This window comes from Chelonia mydas, chromosome 7 (genome assembly GCF_015237465.2).
Source record: "Chelonia mydas isolate rCheMyd1 chromosome 7, rCheMyd1.pri.v2, whole genome shotgun sequence".
Taxonomy (NCBI): Eukaryota; Metazoa; Chordata; order Testudines; family Cheloniidae; genus Chelonia; species Chelonia mydas.
The window spans coordinates 80,412,508-80,437,660 of NC_057853.1; the positions used below are offsets into that span (position 1 = coordinate 80,412,508).

The 25,153-nt window shown below is 43.4% G+C and overlaps 1 protein-coding gene across 1 annotated transcript; it reads left to right on the forward strand.

Moving 5' to 3' along the window:
* The first annotated feature begins 2,355 nt into the window (after positions 1–2,355).
* KIFBP (kinesin family binding protein) lies at positions 2,356–24,859 on the forward strand. The gene is made up of 7 exons (XM_007054651.4): positions 2,356–2,884; positions 5,826–5,924; positions 12,923–13,002; positions 13,099–13,282; positions 14,494–14,578; positions 21,553–21,662; positions 23,409–24,859. Exons 1-7 carry the CDS (start codon positions 2,516–2,518, stop codon positions 24,285–24,287), a joined length of 1,806 nt encoding a protein of 601 aa, XP_007054713.2. The 5' UTR covers positions 2,356–2,515; the 3' UTR covers positions 24,288–24,859.
* The last annotated feature ends 294 nt before the right edge of the window (positions 24,860–25,153 follow it).

The window sequence follows — 25,153 nt, forward strand, 5'->3', positions numbered from 1 at the left end:
AAATATTTGCCTTGTTGAGCTGTAGGATGTCATTACTAGATCTAAGAACCCCAGAACAAAATTATTTAAATGGCCTGTGCTCTTGCATTTCACCGGGGGCCCTTTGGGGTTTAAGAGAGAAATAATAGGGAGGTGGTGTTAATGGGCACTTCTTCTCTTCTAGTTCTGTGAAACTTACAACCAGCAAAGGAAGATGCTCAGTACTGGGAAAAGCATGTGGGAAATCGTTAGCAATTCATTCCTGGGCCATGTGTGCACTGGATGGCACCTGACAGACCTCCTGTGTTCCTGCCAGTGCTGCAGCTGCCTTCCCCCCAGAGCAGTGGTTCTCAACCTGGGGTATGTAGAGGTCTTTTGGGAGTACATAAACTCAGATATTTGCCTAATTTTACAGCAGGTTACATAAAAAGCACTAGCAAAGTCAGAACAAACTAAAAATTTCATATGAGTTTATACTGTGTTCGCAAAAAGAAAAGGAGTACTTGTGGCACCTTAGAGACTAACCAATTTATTTGAGCATAAGCTTTTGTGAGCTACAGCTCACTTCATCTCTAAGGTGCTACAAATCCTCCTTTTCTTTTTGCGAATACAGACTAACACGGCTGTTACTCTGAAACCTGTCATTATACTCAAAAAGAAAAGGAGGACTTGTGGCACCTTAGAGACTAACCAATTTATCTGAGCATAAGCTTTCGTGAGCTACAGCTCACTTCATTGGCTGCATACTGTGGAAAGCATAGAAGATCTTTTTATACACACAAAGCATGAAAAAATGGGTGTTTACAACTACAAAAGGTTTTCTCTCCCCCCACCCCATTCTCCTGCTGATAATAGCTTATCTAAAGTGATCACTCTCCTTACAATGTGTATGATAATCAAGGTGGGCCATTTCCAGCACAAATCCAGGGTTTAACAAGAACGTCTGGGGGGCAGGAAAAAACAAGGGGAAATAGGTTACCTTGCATAATGACTTAGCCACTCCCAGTCTCTATTCAAGCCTAAGTTAATTGTATCCAGTTTGCAAATGAATTCCAATTCAACAGTCTCTTGCTGGAGTCTGGTTTTGAAGTTTTTTTGTTGTAATATCGCAACTTTCATGTCTGTAATCGCGTGACCAGAGAGATTGAAGTGTTCTCTGACTGGTTTATGAATGTTATAATTCTTGACATCTGATTTGTGTCCATTTATTCTTTTACGTAGAGACTGTCCAGTTTGACCAATGTACATGGCAGAGGAGCATTACTGGCACATGATGGCATATATAACATTGGTGGATGTGCAGGTGAATGAGCCTCTGATAGTGTGGCTGATGTTATTAGGCCCTGTGATGGTGTCCCCTGAATAGATATGTGGGCACAGTTGGCAATGGGCTTTATTGCAAGGATAGGTTCCTGGGTTAGTGGTTCTGTTGTGTGGTATGTGGTTGCTGGTGAGTATTTGCTTCAGGTTGGGGGGCTGTCTGTAGGCAAGGACTGGCCTGTCTCCCAAGATTTGTGAGAGTGTTGGGTCATCCTTCAGGATAGGTTGTAGATCCTTAATAATGCGTTGGAGGGGTTTTAGTTGGGGGCTGAAGGTGACGGCTAGTGGCGTTCTGTTATTTTCTTTTGTTAGGCCTGTCCTGTAGTAGGTGACTTCTGGGAACTCTTCTGGCTCTATCAATCTGTTTCTTCACTTCCGCAGGTGGGTATTGTAGTTGTAAGAATGCTTGATAGAGATCTTGTAGGTGTTTGTCTCTGTCTGAGGGGTTGGAGCAAATGCAGTTGTATCGCAGAGCTTGGCTGTAGACAACGGATCGTGTGGTGTGGTCAGGGTGAAAGCTTATGCTCAAATAAATTGGTTAGTCTCTAAGGTGCCACAACTACTCCTTTTCTTTTTGCAAATACAGACTAACACGGCTGTTAGTCTGAAACCTGTCATTATACTGTGTTGTACACTAAAATGTAAATAGATATTCCAATTGATTAATTTTATAATTAGAGGGTTAAAAAGGAGAAAGTAAGCACTTTTTCACCAACAGGGTGCTGTGACGCGTTTTTATTTTTTTGTGAGCAAGTAGTTTTTAAGTGAGGTAAAACTTCAGGTACACAGAGGACTCAGACTTCGAAGAGGCATAGAGAAGACAGAAAAGGCTAAGAGCCAGTGCCCGAGAGCACTTCATGGGCGCGTCCTGCGCAGAGCTTGGGTTGTGGAAGTGGGACGATCCAACCGCATTTGGCATCTGTTTATTCACCTGTCCCTGGCACTTTTCGAGGCTGCCCCTGAGGCGGGCAAAGGTTGGGCACTGGGCGCCCTGCGGCTCTGAGAACGAGGCGAGGGAGCTCGGCTGAAACGGGCCGACCCTGCTGACGGTGGGGCGTGGCACGAGCCTTACGTTTGGGTCGGGCGCCATGACAGTAGAGGGCAGACACCGCTAGCGTCCTGATCGCTCGCTGAGCGTCACGTGTCCGCTCTAAAACGCCCGAGCCGCCCAGGCGGTTGGCCGCAGTGGCGGGTGGCGCTGGGCCCGGCGAGGAAGATGGCCGCCCCTGCCGGCTGGGCCTCGCTCTGTGAGAAGTTCCGCAGCTCGCTGAGTCTCTCCAACGTGGAGTCTAAGAAGGACCCGGAGAACGAGCCCTACCGCTCCAAGTACGGCGCCCGGGAGCTGCTGGAGGAGATCAGGCAGCTGCTGGGCTCGGAGGAGGCGTCCGAGGCCGAGGGCGCCCCTGCGGGGGAGGCGGCGGCGCTGCGGGCCGTGCGGCTGGCCGTGGTGGAGTATGAGCTCGGGGTGAACCACACCGAGACCGAGGAGCTCTCTGCCGGCGAGGAGCACCTGCTGAAGTGCACCCGGCTGCTGGAGCGCCACCGCCTCTCCCGGGACTGCGTCTCCCTCTACATTCAGGCCCAGGTAGGGAGCGGCCGCCGCCCTGGGCGCCCCGGGACGTGCCGTGCCCACGAGCTTCTGCCGTGGCTCAGTGGGTGGGCGCCCTGTGGGCGAATGGCAGGGCCCTGGCTTGACTCCCCTGGCGGGCGAGGGTTTCACTGAGTTGCCCTCTGGGTCCCGCTGTGGTGACTTATCTCGCCTTGGACGGCGGCCGGCACCTCTGGGCAACGGGGGGCTGACTCGCTCCAGGCTCTGGGTGGTGGGAGTGTCCAATCGATCTGGAGCATCGTGCTATTTGGGACGTGAAGTAGGTTTGGGCAGATACGCCATTTGTAGCGTTGGGGTGTTCCTGACCTTAGGCAGCGTAGCACCATAAACCTTGCCCAATCTGGGCCCGTTTTATTTGTGATGCTTAGGATGACATGAACAGTGTAAGTGGCGGTATGAGCTATTGAAATGCTGAAATCTTAGGGCTATGCTAGTTAATATTCAAACAGTGCTTCGAAAATGTAAAGTTGCGTTGCAAAATTGTGATGAGAACTTATTGTTGCAGTTAATCTGTTTGCCTGCTCTTTAACGTTATGGTAATATAATACCATATCTGAGTGAGTAGAGTTTTGCAAATACTATTAATTTCCTTACAAAAATTTCATTCTCCTCTGTATATTCCCTTCAAAATAGTTACCAAGTACATATACATTCTCAGAGATGTTCCAGTCTTTACTCAATTTTTACATGTGCTAAAAGAAGCTGTAACATAAGAAGTCTTAAACAGAAGGACTATTCAGATGTCCTTCGGACAGCTGGCTGATCTAACCATAACAGGCAACCTCACAATAGCTATCTCCTTGTGAAGCCTTGCAAAATTATTATAATAGGGGATAGTGGAGTGACGTGACTTTACTACAAGTCATTTTTTCAAACCGGTATGTAAAGTGGGTTGGTTACCTGAAATTTTCAAGGTTGCATTTGCATGTGGTCACTGTCTTCCAGTGTGACAACTTGGGTTGGGCTCATAGTCAACACTATAAACCTGTCATTTAAAAGTAACAGGCTTATTTCAGAAACCATTCAAAATGGGATAGTGTCCCACCAGTAACTAAAAGGGTCGTAACTATACACGTTTACATCATGCCAGAGTTTTTTTTTTAAAATTTCTATTGCCTTAGGCCAAGGATTCAGTTTTGCAGAATCACTATAAAAGGTCTCTCCCCCCCCCTACCCCCGCTCTCCTGCTAGTAATAGCTCACCTTATCTGATCATTCTCGTTACAGTGTTTATGGTAACACCCATTGTTTCATATTCTCCATGTATATAAATCTCCCCACTGTATTTTCCACTGAATGCATCCGATGAAGTGAGCTGTACCTCACGAAAGCTTATGCTCAAATACATTTGTTAGTCTCTAAGGTGCCACAAGTACTCCTAGTTCTGCTTCTGAATTGGCTTTTTAAAATGGTGCTTGTTTATAACAGACAGGTGCTATCTTCTGGATACACTGTCTTTTTCCTGCTGTTCCTGCCCTTTCTTTTTTGCTATATATATATCCAGAGATCTTTCCAATGCTATTAGAAGTTCTGTTGCCAAATGATGCTCTTGTTCCTAGCATTGGACGATGTATGCAAAATAACACAGCTAGAAATCATGGTGTCTAACTGGGCTTTTGCACCAAGACTTCAATCTCACAGGCTGTAACAAACCTTGAACATTTAAAGGAAAGCAACATAAATACTGCAGTACAAGCAATAATCTACAGAATTTAGGGGATAGCTGTGTTAGTCTGTATCCGCTAAAACAACAAGGAGTCAGTAGCACCTTAAAGACTAACAGATTTATTTGGGCATAAGCTTTCTTGGTTTAAAAGAAAAAAGAGCCAATTCTGTAGATCTGCATCTGAAGTGTTTTTTTTTTTTTTTTTAAAGTGCTTTTATATGCTTTCTTTGTACTGACCTCTATTGTGGAAGCACTGGTACAGCGTTCCTTTTATCAGGTCAATTCCTGTGGCCCTGTCTCTGATTTGTGCTCTTCTGCATAGTGCTATACGAGATAATTGATGTTTGATTTTGCCTGTTGCACTGTACATCCAGTCCCATGGACATAGTGTTTCTCTTTATGAGCACCACACAGTCTGATGCTCCTAAAAGAAGGCTAATTTGAGTGGGCCAGCTGCAGAGGCAACTTGATAGAATTCCACTTTTACCCCTCTGAGTCTCTTTAGTTGTATATTAAGACTTACCTTTTCAAGTGAGCAAATACAGAAACAAAATTTAGTACGTGTCCAACTTGGAACGTTTATGAATGCTAAATTCTTCATGATATACTTGGAGAAGCTCTTTGAAATTGGAGAGCCTCCAGAAGCAATGTAAGAAATGATGCCATGTGAATTATCATGTTTTAGATCTAAAATACCTATCCCTTAACTTCCACTTCTTAACTTTTCTTGCCACCTTTGCCTATCAATGAAGATACTTATTTAAACATCATCTGCTCTTTTCTAGCTCAATTTCTCATCCTATTTTATCCAGCCTTGAAGTCATAATACTGAATTTCTAACTTCCTGGTCATTTTTATGACAACACTGATGCTATGACTTAATTGCAGGGTGAATCAGAAATGAAACTGTATGAGAGAGAGCATCTGTTTAAACACACACCTGCAATAATAAGAAATAGAGAAAATTATATGCTTATGTATGTTTGGGTCTGTCTTTTCATGTTTGCTATAGTGTGATAAGGTGTCTTTAAACAATTTAAGGTAAAAACTATGAGCCAGCTGTTGCTTTAAGAGAAAAAGGAGTGTAACTCTTATTGACTCAAATAGGCTGTGTGTGTTGGGGTGGAATTTAGTTGTGTTTAGAGAACTTTGGAAATGGGAAATACTGGAAAATAACCTTTTTTTTTTTTTTTCTTTCCTCCTTCTTCCACCCCATCTACCGCCGCCTCCCCTCCCCCTTTTACATTTATAGAACAATTTGGGTATCCTGTGGTCGGAAAGAGGTGAAATTAAAACAGCACAGACTTACTTGGAATCTGCAGAGGCGTTGTATAATCAGTACATGAAAGAGGTACTGTTAACAGAGCTTATTTTACACATGCACTGCACTATTATTTATTTGTGTTATGGCACCACCTAGAGGTGCCAGCCAGGACTGGGGATTATGCAGAGTGCTGTAGATGGTAAAAGATGGTTCTTGTTCTTCTGACAGATGCAGTTTTCAGAACATCATTTTTGAGCCTTCACATGCAGAGGCATTTCTTGTTAAGTATACATAGTGAATATTTTTTTTTTGAAAAACATCTTGGTGAAGCTTCCTACTAGCAGCTACTGTGCTTCTGAAAAGTGACGTGTGTTTGCTAGCACTACGAGGATTTGAGATCTGTGATTCATGATAGCTTCAGTTCTGGTTCAATCAGCAAATGAACTTGGCTTAAATACTAAAATAAGTAAAATATTCAGTGTTGGAAGTTTTTTAGCCAGAATTAAAACTAGATGGAATCTAGCTTCTGCTATCTCTACTTAACTTCATCCTGTTAGTACTGCAAAGCCATGAGAGACTTCAAACCATACCTTTTAGTTAACAAAGAAAAAGATTAATCTTAAATACTCCTGAACTGTCTGCATCGATTTGCTGTGATAGTTTATAGTGCTGCATGCATTAAGGGCTTGGCTACACTTGCAAGTTAGAGCGCATTAAAGCAATCCCGGGTGCCCTAACGCCCTGACGTGTCCACGACGTGTCCCTGGACTCTGCAGCTGGAGCACTCCTGGTAGTCCACCTCCAGGAGAAGCATAAGGCTTGCTGTGGCCCAGCTGAAACGCCTTGGCGTCAGTGTGAACGAGGTGTTACGTTACTGTGCTGTGATTGGCCTCTAGAAATGTCCCATAATCCCCTGAAATCAAGTGGCCACTCTTCTCATTGTTATGGAATTGGCTGTAGGAATGAGGATATCCCTTTTCAAAGCTCTGTTTCTGACAGCCGGCATGGCATGCTTATCTGCTCTGGGACAAAGCAAACCATTAGTGTGGAATTCTGTTGGGGTGTGTGGGGAGGGAGGGAAGGAGGGAGAGGCAGGCGGGGGTGGGAGCTTGGTCTGCTGCTGTCTGAACGTACAAGACAGCATGCTGACACACTCTCTGCACCCCAAAACACACTGTGTCTCCCTACACACACACACCCCCCCCAAATATGAGAAGCATGTTGCAACCACTTGCGTGCTGGGGTAGCTACCACAGTGCACTGCTCTTTGTTGCATTACAAGAGCTGCTAATATGGCCACTCGAGTGCGCTTGAATCTGACAGTGTAAACACACGGCAGCGTTTTCCCTGCTGCGGTCTCCAAAGGCTGGTTTAACTCCCAGTGCTCTACATCTGCAGGTGTAGCCATGCCCTTAGCTTTCTTTCAGAAAGGCTCTTGTGTGTCTCAGGCAGTCTTGTTAATGACCAAACTCCTTATGCATATTAAACAATCTAGGGGCATGTTTTCACTAACAACGTTAAAGCGCTGTTCCGGCAGTGCTTTAACGTGGCTGTGTAGTCACAGCACCAGCACTGGGGGAGAGCTCTCCCAGTACTATTTTTAAAAAAAACAAAACAAAACCCACCTCCATGAGGGGAGTAGCTACCGGTGCTGGGTGCACTGTCTACACTGCCACGTTACAGCACTGAAACTTGCAGTGCTCAGGGGGGTGTTTTTTCACACCCCTGAATGAGACAGTAGTGCTGTAAAGTGGCAGTGTAGACAAGGCCTGAGTTGTTGACTCTGCTGTGTGATAGCAATGGCACAACAGGGCCTTTGTTCTTCTCTTTGAGGCAATCACAATGTATAAATAGCTCTGCAAAGACAGCTTTCTGCATTATTAATTCACCTTTTGTGACTCTGAAGAAAACTGTAGTACACTGCAATTCAACACACTGGGAGGCGGGGAAATCCCTCCAATTACAGTTTGGCCTCTCTCTCTTTTTACAAATTTTTGGGCTCTCTGTCTTTGAGGACTGAACTTTTTAAAAATGTCTCCTAGTTAATACCTGACACTCATTTCTGGCATTGATGCTGTGTACATGACAACCTGTATTCAGTACTCCTGAGGGCATTCTGCACCAAAAAATTAAAAATTCTGCGCACAGTATTTTAAAATTCTACAAGTTTTATTTGTCAATAAATAAATGTGCAGGCTCCAGCAGGGCAGTGGGGAGCACAGACCATTGGCTGCACGAAGGTGGGAGATCACTCTGCAGCCTCTCCACCTCTAAGACACCGACTCAGTGGTGAGGCTGCACCCGACCCTGACACAGCACAAGGCCTGGGCCTGTCCCAGAAACACACATCGACCCTGCCCCTCTGTGCTAGGCACACCAGGTGTGGGGCAGACAGGCTCAACCAGGCAGGATTCAAGTGTAAAGGGGCTCAGTGTGGTGAGAGGGTTCTGTGTGGGACAATCTGGGTGCAGGCAGCTCAGTGCGGGGTCTAGGTGTGGGGGGATCTGCATCCACAGGCTTGGGTGTGGGATTCCAGGTGTAGGGACATAGGGAGCTCAGTGGGGAGTGGTCTAGGGTGCAGAGATGGGGTTCTGGGGTTCAGGGGGGCTCCAGATGAAGGGGTTGAGGTCCGGTGGGGTTCATGTATGGAGTGCTGGGGGGGGGGATGGTTCTAGGTGTACAGGGTGAGGCTTGGCAGGAGCATCTGGGTGTGGAAGGTCTGGATGCACAGGGGTTGGGAGGATGGGGGAGCAGCTCCCCATGCAATGACCCCTCCCCCTCACAACTGAGGAGTTACGGGGCAGGAAGCAGGGGAGGATGCTGAGCTTCCTGCAGCTGGGAGAGGTTTCTGAGGGTGGATCTGACACAGCCCCAGCCACTTCTTGCAGGGGAAGAGGAAGTCCCGTCCTCTCCTGCCTCCAGCCCAGCCAGGACTAGCAGTTGATCCCGGCTCAGGGTAGGAGCCACTGGCTGGGGTGTCTCCAGCCCTGCGGTAATTTACCTCTCTGCTGGCTGTTCCAGGTGCCTGAAATGATGTACCTGCACTGCTAGGGAGTGGGGTGTGACTGCTCTTGCAGCTTCCCTTTGCTTCCCTGTCAGAAATTAATTTTTCTGCGGGGAAGTAAAGAAATCTGTGGGGGACATTAATTCTGCACATGCACAGTGGTGCAGAATTCCCCCAGGAGTAATTCAAGGTTTGACCATAAGCATGATCCTGAAGCATATGTAGGTTCTATCTCTGATGTTAGAAGCTGGATTGCCATCTTTTTTTTTTTTTTTAAATTAAGTCCATGGAGCTCTTCCAATGTTTCTCTGAAAAGACTGAATTGAGATGGAAAGCTGGAATAATAGTCAGTTTGGGAAGATTGTTTTGTGGGTTTAGTTTTAACATACATTTAAAATTTGAGAGGGTCTGTGCAGTTGTGTATTTACTGCCTGATTGGTAGGGTCTGAGATTTGAATATTAAATATAACCTACAAAGAACTTTTAAAATCAAGTTTATTCACTTTTTGCTGCTTTGAGGTGTAAAAAGGGATTGAAAGCTTTCAAGTTTCTTGTGACAGGATTGGAGTTTTAAGATTCTATATCTTGTCTCTAGACAGCTTAACTAGTTTTGGCCAATAAGGCAAAAAGCCCAGAAACTCACAAGAACAAAGGAGACCTGGCAGGATTAAAAGGGATCCCTCTCTTACAAGGAGAAGTAGTTATTCAGAGGAGTGAGACAGAGACATGGGAACCCTGCTGGGATGACTGAAGAAGCTAGGCCTGTCTAGGTCACCATCACAGGATGTTAGGGCTTTTTAAGTAAGATAACAAACACTCTACACACATCTCTTAAAACGCTTTATTCCTACAGCAAAATAAACAATGCTTTGGTCGCTATTTACATCACTGATCAGACTCCCAAAGAGAAGAACCACAGGTGCTGAGACCAGTTGGACCTGCTCGCTTATCATGGTTGATTCAAAGGGTACTGTAGCCCGGGGCCTGATCTAAGAGCGGGAGAATCATGGAACTCCATCCAGCATAGGTAAAGGTATGAGGCCTGAGATCTGAAGGGTGCACTCAGACTGGAAAGGGGAAAGAGCCGGTGCAGGAAGTCCTGTAACTTTTTAAACTTTAGAAATGTCATCTCTGATCTCCTGGAATTTACTGAAGAATTTGTTGGGAATCTCTGAGGGAATGTGTTATGAGCTCTTGCACCTCAGCTGAACAGGTGGGAAACTTTAATAAATACTTTTTTATTTTAAAAAAAAAGTTAATTAGTTATTCTAAACAGGTGTAACCAAAAAAAAAAGCATTAAACAAATTGACTCTCAAAAGCCTTTCATCCCTGGGTTATTTAACTTTTGCGCTCTTGTGATGTCATCACTTCATTAGCTCTTCAATCACCATCCTTTTCCAGGCTAGACAAAACCTGAATTAAAGACCAGTAGAATAGATATGTATTTTAAAAAAATACAACAACTGCTTTCAGGGTTGTTTTTAATGAAAAAGCAAGTAAAGGCACAAGCCTATTGTGCGACACACACACACACACACCCCCAATTTGTGGGAGGAAAAGGTAGCTATATTACTCCCTCTCCCAGCCCCTGCCCAACTTCTCATGAGGAGTGTTTCTCTGAGCTGCTCCTCCTTTCTCTGCAGAGCCTCTCCAAGAGGCAGAGGGAGGTGGATTGCCACAGAGAGAGTTCCATTCTGGCCACGTCTTCAGTTCTATTCTAAGTGTAAAGAACAGAATGACTTTAATGTGTCAATCCTGTTTTGCGTTCATTTCATGAGCGTGGTCCAGATTCCCTCTGTCTCATGGTACGTCTTGAGAATGTAGACAAACCAAGCCTGTTACAGAAGTTCCTGCCTCTTGATATTCTTCTCTTAGCTTGGCAGAGACCATGTGGCCCAACAAATAAGGCACTGAGCTTTGCATCTGGAGATTTGGGTTCTAGTTCCAGCTCTTCTACTGAGCTGTGGAGACCTTGGGTTTGTCCTTTTGCCTCTTTGTGTCTGTCTCTGCACCTGTAACAGGAGGGTAGTAATATTTATGCTCCCTTGAGATATATGGATGAAAAATCTATGTCGAGCTAAGTACTGTTATTTCAGGAACATTTATCTGCTGTTCATTTTTGAAGTGATCAGGCAATAAGCTTGTAAACTACTAAGTACACTAGTACAGCAAGTTGCACTGCGAAACTGACCTCCGTGATGAAAATGCTCATAATGTCAAGTAACATGTGACTGGCAAATATATTGGCATGCTTAAAAACTTACAGAATGGTAAGTGATATGAGGCAGCCATCTTGGAAGCACATCCACAGTCCTCAGCCAGTGCCACCAGAAATTGAGGCACTGTTGGGTAGGTGTACCAAATTTTCATAAAAAGCAGGCACATACATATCTATGAAGCAAGTTAGGTGCAGACAGACAAAGTTGTGCTATAAATTGTGTTGGCATGGGTATGGCCCAGTTGTACTAGATATAACTGTCTGACAGCTGTCTTATAGGAACAGACACAATGGCAAGATGCTGTATACAGGACCCTTCTGTATAAACCCCAGAAATCATCTCCATAAACAGAGTGAACAAAAACTAGTTAATATAGAACAAAACTACATTTACTTCACACACATCTTAAATATGTGTTTAAATCTATCTAAATCAGTACTCAAAGCTATGACTTTCTCCTTTGAAAACTGGTGGAAGAGAGATGCTTTACTCTTTGGTTCAGTCTCTTCAGGAAGCATGGTGTCTCTTTGGAATGAATGTTTTGTTGTTCTCTATTGAACCTAATAAATTGAAATTGATACATCACTGGAGTTTTTCTTTAAAATGAATTGCACTTCACCTGTAGTCATGCAGCTAGATTTGTGTGGTATCCTTTCACTCTTTGCCTCTTTCTTGTCCTTGTATAGATGACAGTAGGGACCTGAACTAGCAAATGCTGTGATCTGCACTTTGTTAGAAATGGCATGCCATATGAGGATTTGATATGCTGGGAACTCAAGCTTTCCTGGCCCCAGGGGAGTGTGTAACCCAACTAACTCAGTGTGTTCTTTGTTCCCTTCTTGTGGCTAGACCACATAGAGAGATTTTGGGTCTATTTCCTCCATGTTAACGGCTGATGACGTGCTATAGCTTAAGCAGTAGAGACTCATGCTTCTAAGGCTTGTCTAAATACAAATGCTGTACTGGTTTAAGTATACTGGTATAAGGTGATATATTCTCCTCTAGTATGGACACAATATCAGTGTAAAGGTGCTTTAGACCAGTATAGCTTTTCCCATATGGGAAGGGGAACAAGCTATACTGGAATAAGGCTCTCTTATACCAATATAAGTGCATCCACACCATGACTTGTACCAGTATAACTATTTTTATTTTTAAAAAATCCATTCCTAGCCAAAATAGTTTCACCATTTCAAAAACAGTGTGTGGACTGGCCTTAGATCAAGAGATTGTTCATGGGGAGTGAACCCGTAATCTCTCCAGGGACATTGTTATGGTTTCACACATGAGTGACATTACTCTCACAAAGTAGTTCATTGACTTCTGTGGGACTGCTCCTAATAAAGCTACTCACATGCGTAAATGCTAGTGGGATCAGACCTCATGGTAGGGTCTGCTAGGCATTCTCTATGCATATTGTGAAGGATACTTTGTGTGTGTGTGTGCTGGTAGTGTATCTTGGTAAATGAATTCTTTATTTGATATTTGTAGACCTATTTAATAAATTCTCATGAGATCAGTATGAATCCACGGTAAATTAGTTTGTTACAATATAATATTTAAAAAAATATACACAGTTATATATGAGAAGCAGTTTTATAACACAATAGAAAAAGTGAGGCATACTGTTTGCTTTTTTTCTAAAAACATCTCATGGACTTCAGGAAATCACATTAAATGTAAAAATTCAGAAGTTCTATGGAAAATCAACAGTCTACTGTTGAATTTGGAGTTGAAAAACTGCAAAATGCTCACAGGTCTTTCTGGTCTTGCATTGTGTTTCACACTGCAGCCAGTAGAGGGAGCACAATATCACTAAGTTACAGGTTGTGTATTGGATATACTGCTTATTCTTTTTCAGAATGGGAACCCTCCCCTTGATCCCAGTGAACACTTCATGGCTGAAGAAGAAAAACTTACAGATCAAGAAAGATCAAAAAGGTGGGTGCTGACTAGAGCATACATCTGAAATGAGTATGTGATGGCTGTTTGTTTTTTAAAAATAAATCTATAGTAAGACCCAAATTGTCTTCCCAGATTTGAAAAAGCCTATACCCATACATTATATTATCTGGCCCAAGTCTACCAACACCTGGAAATGATTGAGAAGGCTGCCCAGTATTGCCATACCACCCTTAAACGACAGCTTGAGTACAGCGGCTACTATCCAGTAGAATGGGCTCTGAATGCTGCTACCTTGTCACAATATTATCTCACTAAGGTAACCATTTAAATGTTCTCTGCCATGGTTATGACTTATTAATCTGCAATCATAAAAGGTAACTACAAAGTCAGAGTTGCCGTTCCAGTAGCTCATTGAGGCATGGTGCCTACTGGATTTTAAAATGTCCTCCTTTAAACACACAAATAGACCTCAAATGTCAAACATCTGTCTTAAGGGAGTGCAGTGGTTGCACTTCCCGTGGTAGCATGTTGCTGAAAGTAGGCAGAGGGGTAAATTTAAGAATTAAACACAAGTGGGCACAGTAGTACAAATAATTAATAATAATGGTGGTGTGTGATGTGGTGCTTATGAGATTTTTTTTTTTAAAGGTGAAACAAAAAGGAAAATATTTTTAAACTACCTGCTAATACTTAGTTCTTATCTAGCCAAAACAAATACATTCAGGCTTGAGTCTTACACTGCACCCTTTAAGTAATTGTTCTTGGATATTTTAGCATGTGCAAAAAATTTGTGGAAGGTTGTGTGAGCCAATCATATAATGGATGCTCTGTTTGCCTCCAAAGTCTCTGTACTGTCACTAAACAACTCACTGCTTTGTGAAGTACTTTTGTTTTTATATGAGGCCTTTCCTACGCCAGACAACTCAAATTCTAATGTGTTCTGTAAAACAATTTGGTGCTTTGGAGACTTCTGGAATACCACTCAGTTAAGAATAGAGTTTCAGCAGTAAACTGTCACTCCTGTACCTTTTGAGGAGATAAACTGAAGGAATTAACCATCAAGTAAAGTACTACTCAATGCGAGAGTAAGGGAATCCGAATCTGACTCATAATGTATGCTCAATTTATGTTCAGCTCAGGGCTGTATTATGCCCCACAACACAGTGTTTACCACAGACCTCAGGAAATGACAGTAGCATAGGTCAGAGCAGCATGGAAAGAATTTATAATGTTTTTGCTTCAGTCCTGCTATAAAAGGCAGTGACTACCTCTGTGGAGGGTTGTTGGTGGGAAGGTGCTATATTCCATAGTAGATGTAAAAAATAATCTTTCCTTTCAAATTGTACAGTGTTAAACCTATATTTTCTAGTGTCCAAAGGAAAATGTCCTTGAACCTCTCAGTTCTGCAATATCCCCATCTTCACATGTCCTAACTATACAACTTGAGGGACTTAATTAAGTCTAAAGTAGCAGCTCGTTGGCTGTTTTGTACCTATGGTTGAACACTGCTGTTTCTCTCCCCCACAGCAATGCTTTATGGAGTCTCGACACTGTTTAGCAGCTGCTAATGTTATCTTTAGCCAAGCTGGACAGGTTCCTTCTTCAGAGGACAGTAAGTTGTGTGGTGTGTTTTTTTTTTTTTTTTTTTTTTTTGTATTTTTGTTTCACTGATAGTTAACTTCAATCAGGTAGCTTGGAAATAAGCATTGTTAGTATGGATGTTAAATGCTCATATGTTCATCAGTTGGGAGCTCTTAATAGGAGTTCCAGTTCCTTTTGGAGAATTAATTATCTTCCCTTATACCAGTACTACTATTAAACCAAGATTTTTAAGTTGCATGCACAACAGTTCTTAAGATTTGGTACATGTAAACACCTTGAGAAAAGCTCAGATATTTATTGCTGCTGATTCAGGAATTTCACCAGAGTCAGGTGATACTTTAGTGAGTTTTTTTGGTAAAATTGACAGATGTTAGAAGTTGCCAGGAGGATGGAGGAAAAAACATTGGGGCAGTTCTAAAATGTGAACATCTCCGTCCAGGTGTTTTCAGGAGTATGAGAGAAAATTTCTCACCCTTTAAAAAAGAAAAAAATAAAATAAATAAAAAATCCTGGCTCTCACATTTACAGTACAGTGTATAATCTGTTTAGAGCAATCCCTAAATGCAAACTGTTAAACAAATCTGATGCGAGAAGACATTTGCTGAGAATAGGCTTAAAATGAAGACTTCAGCAGAAAAGCAGATACATGTAAAACACCCTACAATTTGTCACTCGACATGGTGCAATCTCATTAGATGGTACTTATGAAGTTGTGTCATCATCCCTGACTGACTTTGTATTGGTTTAATGAAATAAACAACTCGTAAATCAACAAAATCAAGTGGAATAGAATGTACCTTCCTAAAAAGACAGCCATACTTCTGAGGGGGCATGGTCACATGACTATAGCTGTGCTACTTGAAACATCCTACTTCGTTACTTCCTGTAAAACGGTAAGCTTTGGTTTTGCTTATCTACAGCACAGCCCTGGGTGTTTCAAATCTTGGACAACTGAAAGCTTCAGATAAATGAGGCTTTAGACTCATGGCAGATTGTGCTAGCATTCAAAGGGGCTGCATTTTTGCATTCTCCTAGCCTGCTGTTGCTGCAGTGAGTGTTAGCTAGTTTTAAAGAGTTCATGCTAATTGGAATGTAGTCTCCTTAGATCCAATTGGCATTGTTATTCAGGGGCAAAATACAGCTGAAGGGAACACAGCCAAGCTTCCTTTAACCAGAGTTCAGTCAGCTGGGTTGCACAGTGTATAAATGTCATCAGTTATGACATTTTTTGGAAACTTGAAAATGGACAAAAACCTATATAGAATCACCCTTTATATCTCATCTAGCCAATTTAGCTACATTTTTAGGAGGCAGGCTATGCAAGAGCCATTTTAGATAAGGAGCCCAAGACTTTACGAAATACTGGTTTCAGAGTAGCAGCCATGTTAGTTTGTATTCTCAAAAAGAAAAGGAGTACTTGTGGCACCTTAGAGACTAACCAATTTATTTGAGCATAAGCTTTTGTGAGCTACAGCTCACTTCATCGGATGCATTCAGTGGAAAATGCAGTGGGGAGACTTATATACATGGAGAACATGAAACAATGGGTGTTACCATACACACTGTAAGGAGAGTGATCACTTAAGGTGAGCTATTACCAGCAGGAGAGCTGGGAGAGTGGGGGACCTTTTGTAGTGATGATCAAGGTGGGCCATTTCCAGCAGTTGACAAGAACCTCTGAGCAACAGTGGGGGAATAAACATGGGGAAATAGTTTTACTTTGTGTAATGACCCATCCACTCCCAGTCTTTATTCAAGCCTAAGTTAATTGTATCCAGTTTGCAAATTAATTCCAGTTCAGCAGTCTCTCGTTGGAGTCTGGATTTGAAGTTTTTTGTTGAAGAATTGCAACTTTTAGGTCTGTAATCGAGTGACCAAAGAGATTGAAGTGTTCTCCAACTGGTTTTTGAATGTTATAATTCTTGATGTCTGATTTGTGTCCATTGCTTTTTACATAGAGACTGTCCAGTTTGACCAATGTACATGGCAGAGGGGCATTACTGGCACATGATGGCATATATCACATTGGTAGATGTGCAGGTGAATGAGCCTCTGATAGTGTGGCTGATGTGATTAGGCCCTATGATGGAGTCCCCTGAATAGATATGTGGACACAGTTGGCAACGGGCTTTGTTGCAAGGATAGGTTCCTGAGTTAGTGGTTCTGTTGTGTGGTATGTGGTTGCTGGTGAGTATTTGCTTCAGGTTGGGGGGCTGTCTGTAAGCAGGGACTGGCCTGTCTCCCAAGATCTGTGAGAGTGATGGGTCGTCCTTCAGGATAGGTTGTAGATCCTTAATGATGCTTTGGAGAGGTTTTAGTTGGGGGCTGAAGGTGATGGCTAGTGGGGTTCTGTTATTTTTCTTTGTTAGGCCTATCCTGTAGTAGGTGACTTCTGGGTACTCTTCTGGCTCTGTCAGTCTGTTTCTTCGCTTCAGCAGGTGGGTATTGTAGTTGTAAGAACGCTTGATAGAGATCTTGTAGGTGTTTGTCTCTGTCTGAGGGGTTGGAGCAAATGCGGTTGTATCGTAGAGCTTGGCTGTAGATGATGGATCGTGTGGTGTGGTCTGGGTGAAAGCTGGAGGCATGTAGGTAGGAATAGTGGTCAGTAGGTTTCTGGTATAGGGTGGTGTTTATGTGACCATCGCTTATTATTACCGTAGTGTCCAGGAAGTGGATCTCTTGTGTGGACTGGTCCAGGCTGAGGTTGAGGTTGATGTTGATGATGGAAATTGTTGAAATCATGGTGGAATTCCTCAAGGGCTTCTTTTCCATGGGTCGAGATGATGATGATGTCATCAGTGTAGCGCAAGTAGAGTAGGGGCATTAGGGGACGAGAGCTGAGGAAGCGTTGTTCTAAGTCAGCCATAAAAATGTTGGCATACTGTGGGGCCATGCGGGTACCCATAGCAGTGCCGCTGATTTGAAGGTATACATTGTCCCCAAATGTGAAATAGTTATGGGTGAGGACAAAGTCACAAAGTTCATTCACCAGGTTTGCCGTGACATGATCGGGGATACTGTTCCTGACTGCTTGTAGTCCATCTTTGTGTGGAATATTGGTGTAGAGGGCTTCTACATCCATAGTGGCCAGGATGGTGTTTTCAGGAAGATCACCGATGGATTGTAGTTTCCTCAGGAAGTTAGTGGTGTCTTGAAGATAGCTGGGAGTGCTGGTAGCGTAGGGCCTGAGGAGGGAGTCTACATGGCCAGACAATCCTACTGTCAGGGTGCCAATGCCTGACATGATGGGGCATCCAGGTTTACGGATCTTGGGTAGCAGATAGAATACCACAGGTCGGGGTTCCAGGGGTGTGTCTGTGCGGATTTGTTCTTGTGCTTTTTCAGGGAGTTTCTTGAGCAAATAGTGTAGTTTCTTTTGGTAACCCTCAGTGGGATCAGAGCGTAATGGCTTGTAGAAAGTGGTGTTGGAGAGTTGCCTAGCAGCCTCTTGTTCGTATTCCGACCTATTCATGATGACGACAGCATCGAAATACTGGGTTGTACTCATCATAGAGGTCTGTCAAGACATCTTAGAATAAATATGAAGTAATTGACAGCTGTGAATTCACACATCTAGATTGCCATGGTCACTTGACTGTGTTACTGTCTGGATCACTAGGGTGACATTGGGGTCAGAAATGTGGTATGCTTTCACCAAGGAAACCACCCAGAGACTCCAGCCAGTAGGAGTAGAAGCAGCCAAAGATGGAAATGCGGCAGGGAGGGGTAAAATGGGGCCCAGCCAGAGCCACCTTTCCCTCCCAGAACCTTGCAGTACCCAGAACTGTGCAGGGGAGGCCACACGCTCACGCTCTGGGGCTTGCATCTCTCCTACTGTCCTGTGGGTTGCAGAGAGGAGACGACTCCTGGTAGGAACCAAAGTAGGGATCTTTGGACATTGAGAACTCTACAGTTGTGACTGGACTTCCTCTGCTCTGTGCTGAGTGACTCTCACTCCCACCCTCATCTCTTCACCTGAGCTTCAATCCACACTTGATGTCTTACCTTCTTTTCCCCCTTCCCTTCTTGCTGATATCCTCCAAACTAAACCACCTTCTCCCCCCCCCCCGCCCAAATAGTGGAACTAACATGATGATTGCTGCCATCATGCTGTTCAATCTGTGTGTCAGACCCTTTCCTCCACCCTATGTCTGTCTTGTCTATTTAGATTGTATGCTCTTCAGGGCAGGGGCCACTGTCTACTCTGTGTTTGTACAGTACTGAACACAGTTGGGGGGCCTTTTTCTTGGCTGTCCCTTAGTCACTACTGTAATAAACATGATTACATAATAACAGAGAAGTATATGGACAGTGATGGTCTACTTCCAGCACACAATTGAGAGTTGAGAGACAAGGGTCCTCTTTCCAACTCTGCCAAAATCTTCCTCTGTGACTTTGGGCAAATTGCTTAACCTCTCTGTGCCTCAGTTTCTCATCTGTTAAATAGGAATAATGATACTTCTCTTGTATAGATGAGGAAGCTAATGACTTGAGATCATTGGATGGAAGATGCTCTATAAGTGCAAAGTGATATTTATTACAGCATGCTGGGAATTCCTCCTGTTTGGTTTTTGGTTTTGTTTTTTTTTCTTCTTCCTTCCTCTTAAGTTTTGTATCCTGAGCCACTGTACTATGAAAATCATCATATGGAAAGTTCTGGGATCTAAAACATGGGAATAAGTTCCACTCACTCAGGGCTTGTCTACACTACCAAGTTTTGTTGACAAAACTTATGTCGACCCCCCCCCCCCCCCCCCCAAAAGTCAACAAAACAAAAATCGCCAAAGGGTGTTCACGCTTGCTCCCTCTGTTGACAGATCATGTCCACGCTGGGGACACCATCGTCGACCAGGTGAGCAATGCACTGCGGGTATGTATCCCACAGTGCAGTGTTGTGGGGAGGAGGAGCTGATCACTGTGTATCTTGGGATTCTCTTTGAGTTCTCCCACAGCCCCCTCAGCTGCCTAGAGCAGCATCGTGAGTAGCTCTGTGAGCTCTCCATGTTGAGGAATGGCAAAGCATCACAGCAGTCTGCCTGCTGCTGTGTTCCTAGTGCAGGGCAGAACAGGACCATTCCAATTATTTGCTCTTTGTTTCCCCAAAAGGAGCAACACACAGCTATGAAAGGGGAAGGGCGCGCGCCTGCAGGGCAGCAGAGATCAAAACACTGAGCAGAACAATCAGGGCAGGCATTGTGGGATACTGGTGGAAGCCAGTTCTGTGGACAAAACAATCTGCAGTGTCTACACTGGTTCTTTGTCGACAATAAAGGGAGGGGAAAAGACAAAAGTCTCTTGTAGGGGTGGAAGTTTTTTGTTGCCCAAAACTGGGTGTTTTTTGCAATGAAAGTCCCATTGTAGTGTGTAAGCTCTTGCTATTTTTGTTGCCAAAAGGCAGTTTTTGACAACAAAACTTGCCTGTGTAGACAAGCCTTCAGATTTTCAAGCTAGGAGCTTTCAGTCAGTGATATGTCACACTTCTGCATATGAAATGGTTGCAATTCATCAAATCTCTTTTAAAGGGGAAAAGGCTGGATTGATCAGTAAAGGTCTGGAGCAGGAGTCGGCAACCTGCGGCATGCGTACCAAAGGTGGCACGCGAGCTGATTTTTGGCGGCACTCTGCTGCCAGCCGGGGTCCCAGCTGCCACTCTGCCTGCTCAGCCCGCTGCCAGTCTGGGGTTCCAGCCGCCAGCCCCATAAATGTAAAATGCATTATTGGCACGCCAAACCATAAATGAATGAAGACTTGGCACACCACTTCTCAAAGGTTGCCGACCCCTGGTCTAGAGCAGTGGTTCTCAAACTTTTGTACTGGTGACCCCTTTCACATAGCAAGCCTCTGAGTGCAATCCCCCCTAAATATATTTAAAAGTGTTTTTAATATATTATCACCATTATAAATACTGGAGGCAAAACCGGGTTGAGGTGGAGGCTGACAGCTCGCAACCCCCCCATGTAATAACCTTGCAACCCCCGTGAGGGGTCCTGACCCCCAGTTTGAGAACCACTGGTCTAGAGTTACTTCACCTGAGTACTTGCTGATAAGAACACTTGCTTAAAGAACAGACACCTGCAAGCATGTGAACGGAACATCTAAATTGTTAGTAAAACAAAACCAAAACCATCCGCTGTGTACAGTGCAGGGATTCTTAAACTAATGAACAAATGGAGGTCACTTTGAGGCTATTGAGAACTCTCCTTCTCTACCTCTTTCTCCCCCCCCCCCCCCCCCCAAAAAAAAAAAAAAAAAAAGTAGAATGTAGTGCCTGTGAAAGGTACCAACTTAACAGCACTGGAGACTGAAGCATCCTTTATATCCAGAGGACAAGAATGGTGGCATCAGCAGTGCAGGCTTCACCACACTGTCCCACTAATTTGTCTCCACTTCCATTAGAGGTGATGGGATAGTTAAGTTTTAATGTCCGTTCAATCTTTGGTGTCTGTGTTGAGATGTCAACACAGTTGCAAACTGTGATTGTGGTGGGGAACTTGGGGAGAGGAGGAGAGTGTAAGAGTTTGTGGGCTAGTAAGTCTTCCTGTACTTTGGATTGGCCACAGACTTTGCTTCCTCAATTTGACAGTCTCTATTTCACTATAATTCTTAGAGCTGTTGCAAGAGCAAACAGTGTCTTAATCATGCTAGAGAGCAGCTTTTCTGTTAGTTGTTTTTGAAGGGCAGATGGGCTCTCACTTTAGAACAGAAAACAAATCTGTTTTATTATACTCTGGAAAAACTCCAAACCAGGTGGTCTTCCTGTTACATATCTAAACTGTTTTTAAAGGCAGTACTTGATAGATCCACAGCAATCCATCTTCTGAGTCTGTTAGTTAGGGATTACAACCTTTGCCCTCTTAAAACTTTAAAGGAAAGACAGAAAAATATCCTGATCAATGTAAATGATCGTTCTTCCTTTTAATGTAACATTTGAGCTGGAATACTTCACTTCTCCCCAGCTTTTTATGTGATATGTGTATTTATCAGATGAAACAGAACAAGACCAACAGGATCTTCGACAGAGAAAAGCTGAAATTGCAAGATGTTGGATTAAGTACTGCTTGACTCTTTTGCAGAGTGCTCGGAAATCACTTGAGGTAATCAAAGATTTCTGTTCACAATTGTTTAAAAGTATCAACAAAAACTTCATTTATAAATAACAGGAATAACTTCACAACCAAACATTAAGGATACATAGTTGCACAACCAGTAATCAGGAGACAAATATTTGAACTCTAGGCTGTACATGTTCTTAAAAACTGCTAACCCTTGAATAAAGCTGTTATATTACAAATAAGTATGGAGACCGGATAAAAAACAAGCTGTTTGCTCAGCCCTGCTGGTTGATTAATGAAACATAGCAACTTTATAAGTCTCCCTGATCTTTGCCCACAAAGTCCCCTTCTTAGGCTTTAATTCAGCAGAGCACTCAAGTATTTGTTTGAGGCCTTGTCTACGCTACAAAAATTTTTCGGCAAAAGCTGGCTTTTGCCGACAAAACAGGAGGGCATACACACTAAAAAGCTACCTTTGGTGGCAAAACAAAACTACCTCAATGAGAGGAATAAACCTTTGGCAGCAGAGTTAAAGCAACAAAGCATCAGTGTAGACGCTGCTGTTTGTTTTGTCCACATAACTGGCTTCCACCAGTGTCCCACAATGCCTGCTGTGATCACTCTGCTCACTGTTCTGATCTCTGCTGCCCTGCAGGCATGTGCCCCTCCCCTTTCAAAAGTCTGGGGAAGTATCTGACAGCTGAGCGGGCTGCTCCCTTTGGGGAACAAAGAGCAAATCATTAATTTGGAATGTTCCTATTCTGCCCTCCACTAGGAACACAGTGGGGCGGGGGAGGGAGAGGGGGGAGACTGCCGTGCTGCTTTGACATTCCTCAGCATGTAGAGCTCACAGAGCTGTTCAGGATGCTGCTTCAAGCAGCTGAGGAGGTTGTGGTAGAACTCGGAGGGCATCACAGAACCGCAGGCAGGCAGAGTGGGCTGCTTCGGGAGGGACTGCTGTGCCAAGCTGGGGGCTGACATGTTTCTTTCTTCCCCCTCCGCCTCAGGATAGGTCAGTCGGCCTGCTATCTCCCCCGCCCCAGACGCACCACCCTTTTCTCCCTCCCCTCCCACGCTTCAGTTGAAAAAGTGGCTGACAATCTACTAGGATGCCCCTGGAACGATGGGATTGAGAAACCTGCATCGTGTGACGCTGTACCTGCCCCATGAGGCATTGCAAACCCTTCCCAAAGCACCCTGCAACCAATTGCACTGTGGGATAGCTACCACAGTGCACTGCTCTCTGTCGATGCCAGAGCTGTTAGTGTGGATGCACTCTGCTGACATAAGGAGCTAGTGTGGACATGCAACAGTGGTTTTATTTAAAGCGCTTTAATTAAAGCGGTATAACTTTTGCCAACAAAACTTTGTAGTGTAGACAAGGACTAAGTGTAAGCATGTGGGTAATGTGATCCCTATTCAGCACTTAAGCGTTCAGATAGTTCCATTGACTTCCAGTGGGACTATACAGTGCCCATTAAGAAGCTGCTGAAAGTACTTTGTTGAATTGAGGTCTTAAAGGGCTCCAGCTCCATTGTCTGTCTGGATACAAAAACCTCCTGGGGTGGAGACATACATCTAAAATATCCATGTTAAATAAATCTCATGCACTGCAGAGGTAAGATCATAATTTGTATAATTTAGTGAGCATAAATTTTAATATGCTAGCATGCCCACTCTCTTGTCTTGCTGTTTGTTTGCATTAAGGACTGTAGTTAAAAGCAGCTTCAATACATGTTGTTCTCTGTAGCCACATGTATTTTAAACTAACATGCTCTGTCATTTTAGGATAACATCGGAGAGTTGGATCCAGACAGGCAATCAGAACTTAAAGCTCAAAGGAAAAAAGAGGAAGATGAAAAAGAGAAGGGCAGGAAGAAAGCTGTCCTCTTTGGAACCAGTGATCTATGTGACTCTATATTAGCCACAGAAGAGAAAGTGAGCTGTATATGTCCTTTAGATTTTCAAGAAGCCAGAGAAGTCTTCCTAGTGGGTCAGAATTATGTTCATGAAGCAAAAGAGTTCTTTCAGTTTGATGGCTATGTTACTGACCATATTGAAATTGTTCAGGACCACAGTGCCTTGTTTAAGGTGCTTGCTTTCTTTGAAGAAGATTATGAGAGACGCTGCAAGATGCACAAGCGTAGAATAGATATGCTGGAGCCCATGTACGTGGATTTGAATCCACAGTATTACCTGTTGATCACTAGGCAGCTTCAGTTTGAATTAGCAGACACTTATTATGAGATGATGGATTTAAAGGTAGCTATTGGTAACAGGCTAGAGGAACTCGACTCTCATACTATAAAAAAAATTAATTCTCTGGCTCAGTTAGCAGTCAAGTACTATGAACTCTTCTTAGATTCTCTGAGGAACCCAGATAAGATATTTCCTGAAAAACTCGAGGATGATGTTCTTCGCCCTGCAATGGTGGCCAAATTTCACATTGCACGATTATATGGCAAGCTTATTACTTCTGATGGCAAGAAACAACTGGAGAATATGCAGACCTCATTGGAATATTACACATTTCTGGTAGACTATTGTGAGAAGCATCCAGAAGCTGTCCAGGCCATAGAAACTGAACTAGAACTCAGTAAAGAAATGGTTGGTCTGCTTCCAACAAGAATGGAGAGGCTAAAAGCCAAACTGTCTCCGTTCCGTTAAACCCTTGTCTTCAGTGAATGGAAATGTGCAATATTAAAATGATGTCTGTCAAACATACTTTGGGACAGTTCCCATACCTTGTTGTTGCCCTTAGCATTCAGATGTCTGCAGCTATAAGATCCGGGTATGTTAGGCACTATAGAACTTTTTTTAAAATTGAGAACTCTCTGGTTTAGTTTCTCACCCATGCTAATGGTATAAACTTTAAATGTAAAGTGAATGTCCATTTGATGATTTGTAGTGCATGCTCTTTATGTAAATACAAACCCTGCCTGCCTGCCTTTCTTCCTCCAGTACATAATTCAATTTCTAAATGTAGTGTTGTACTTCAGATGTTTCTTTTAAGGGCACCTTTTGGGTAGCTTGACTGGTCCTAGAAACCTTTAATAAGAATCAGACTTTAGGCATGCTTTCTGTCTACTAGACAGGTTTTAGTCTTTCTAACCCATGCTCCAAAGATTATCCATATGGAAAGGAGCCTGATTGTCCTGTATTTTGTATGTTGATAAGTGACTTTTGTTGCAATTAAACACACCTATTAGAGGCTCAATAAATGGACTTGCTTGACTAAACTTTTTCACTGAGTCCTTCTGATTTAATTTTTGTTTTTTTAAGACCTGATTAACAATAGAATCCTGTTCCACTTTTTACAGAAACTAAAATACCGTAAGTTTTAACTAGCTGTAGAACTCCATAATCCTGTCTGACTTCTAATGGTTGTACAAATAGGCACCAACATATCCAGAACAGAAAAATAAGAAATAAATGATCAAATACACCATGAAAGGTGTGCTGGTTCTATGCCACCTCCGGAGATGCACAGGGCGTCCCTCTATTTCAGTGATCTCCAACTGCCAGAACAGCAT

Coding starts and splice junctions, on each gene's coding strand:
- KIFBP (XM_007054651.4), top strand. CDS start 2,516: ATGGCCGCCCCTGCCGGCTGGGCCTCGCTCTGTGAGAAGTTCCGCAGC. Junction 5,925..12,922: donor ATAATCAGTACATGAAAGAG/GTACTGTTAACA, acceptor ATTCTTTTTCAG/AATGGGAACCCTCCCCTTGA. Junction 14,579..21,552: donor GGTTCCTTCTTCAGAGGACA/GTAAGTTGTGTG, acceptor TGTATTTATCAG/ATGAAACAGAACAAGACCAA.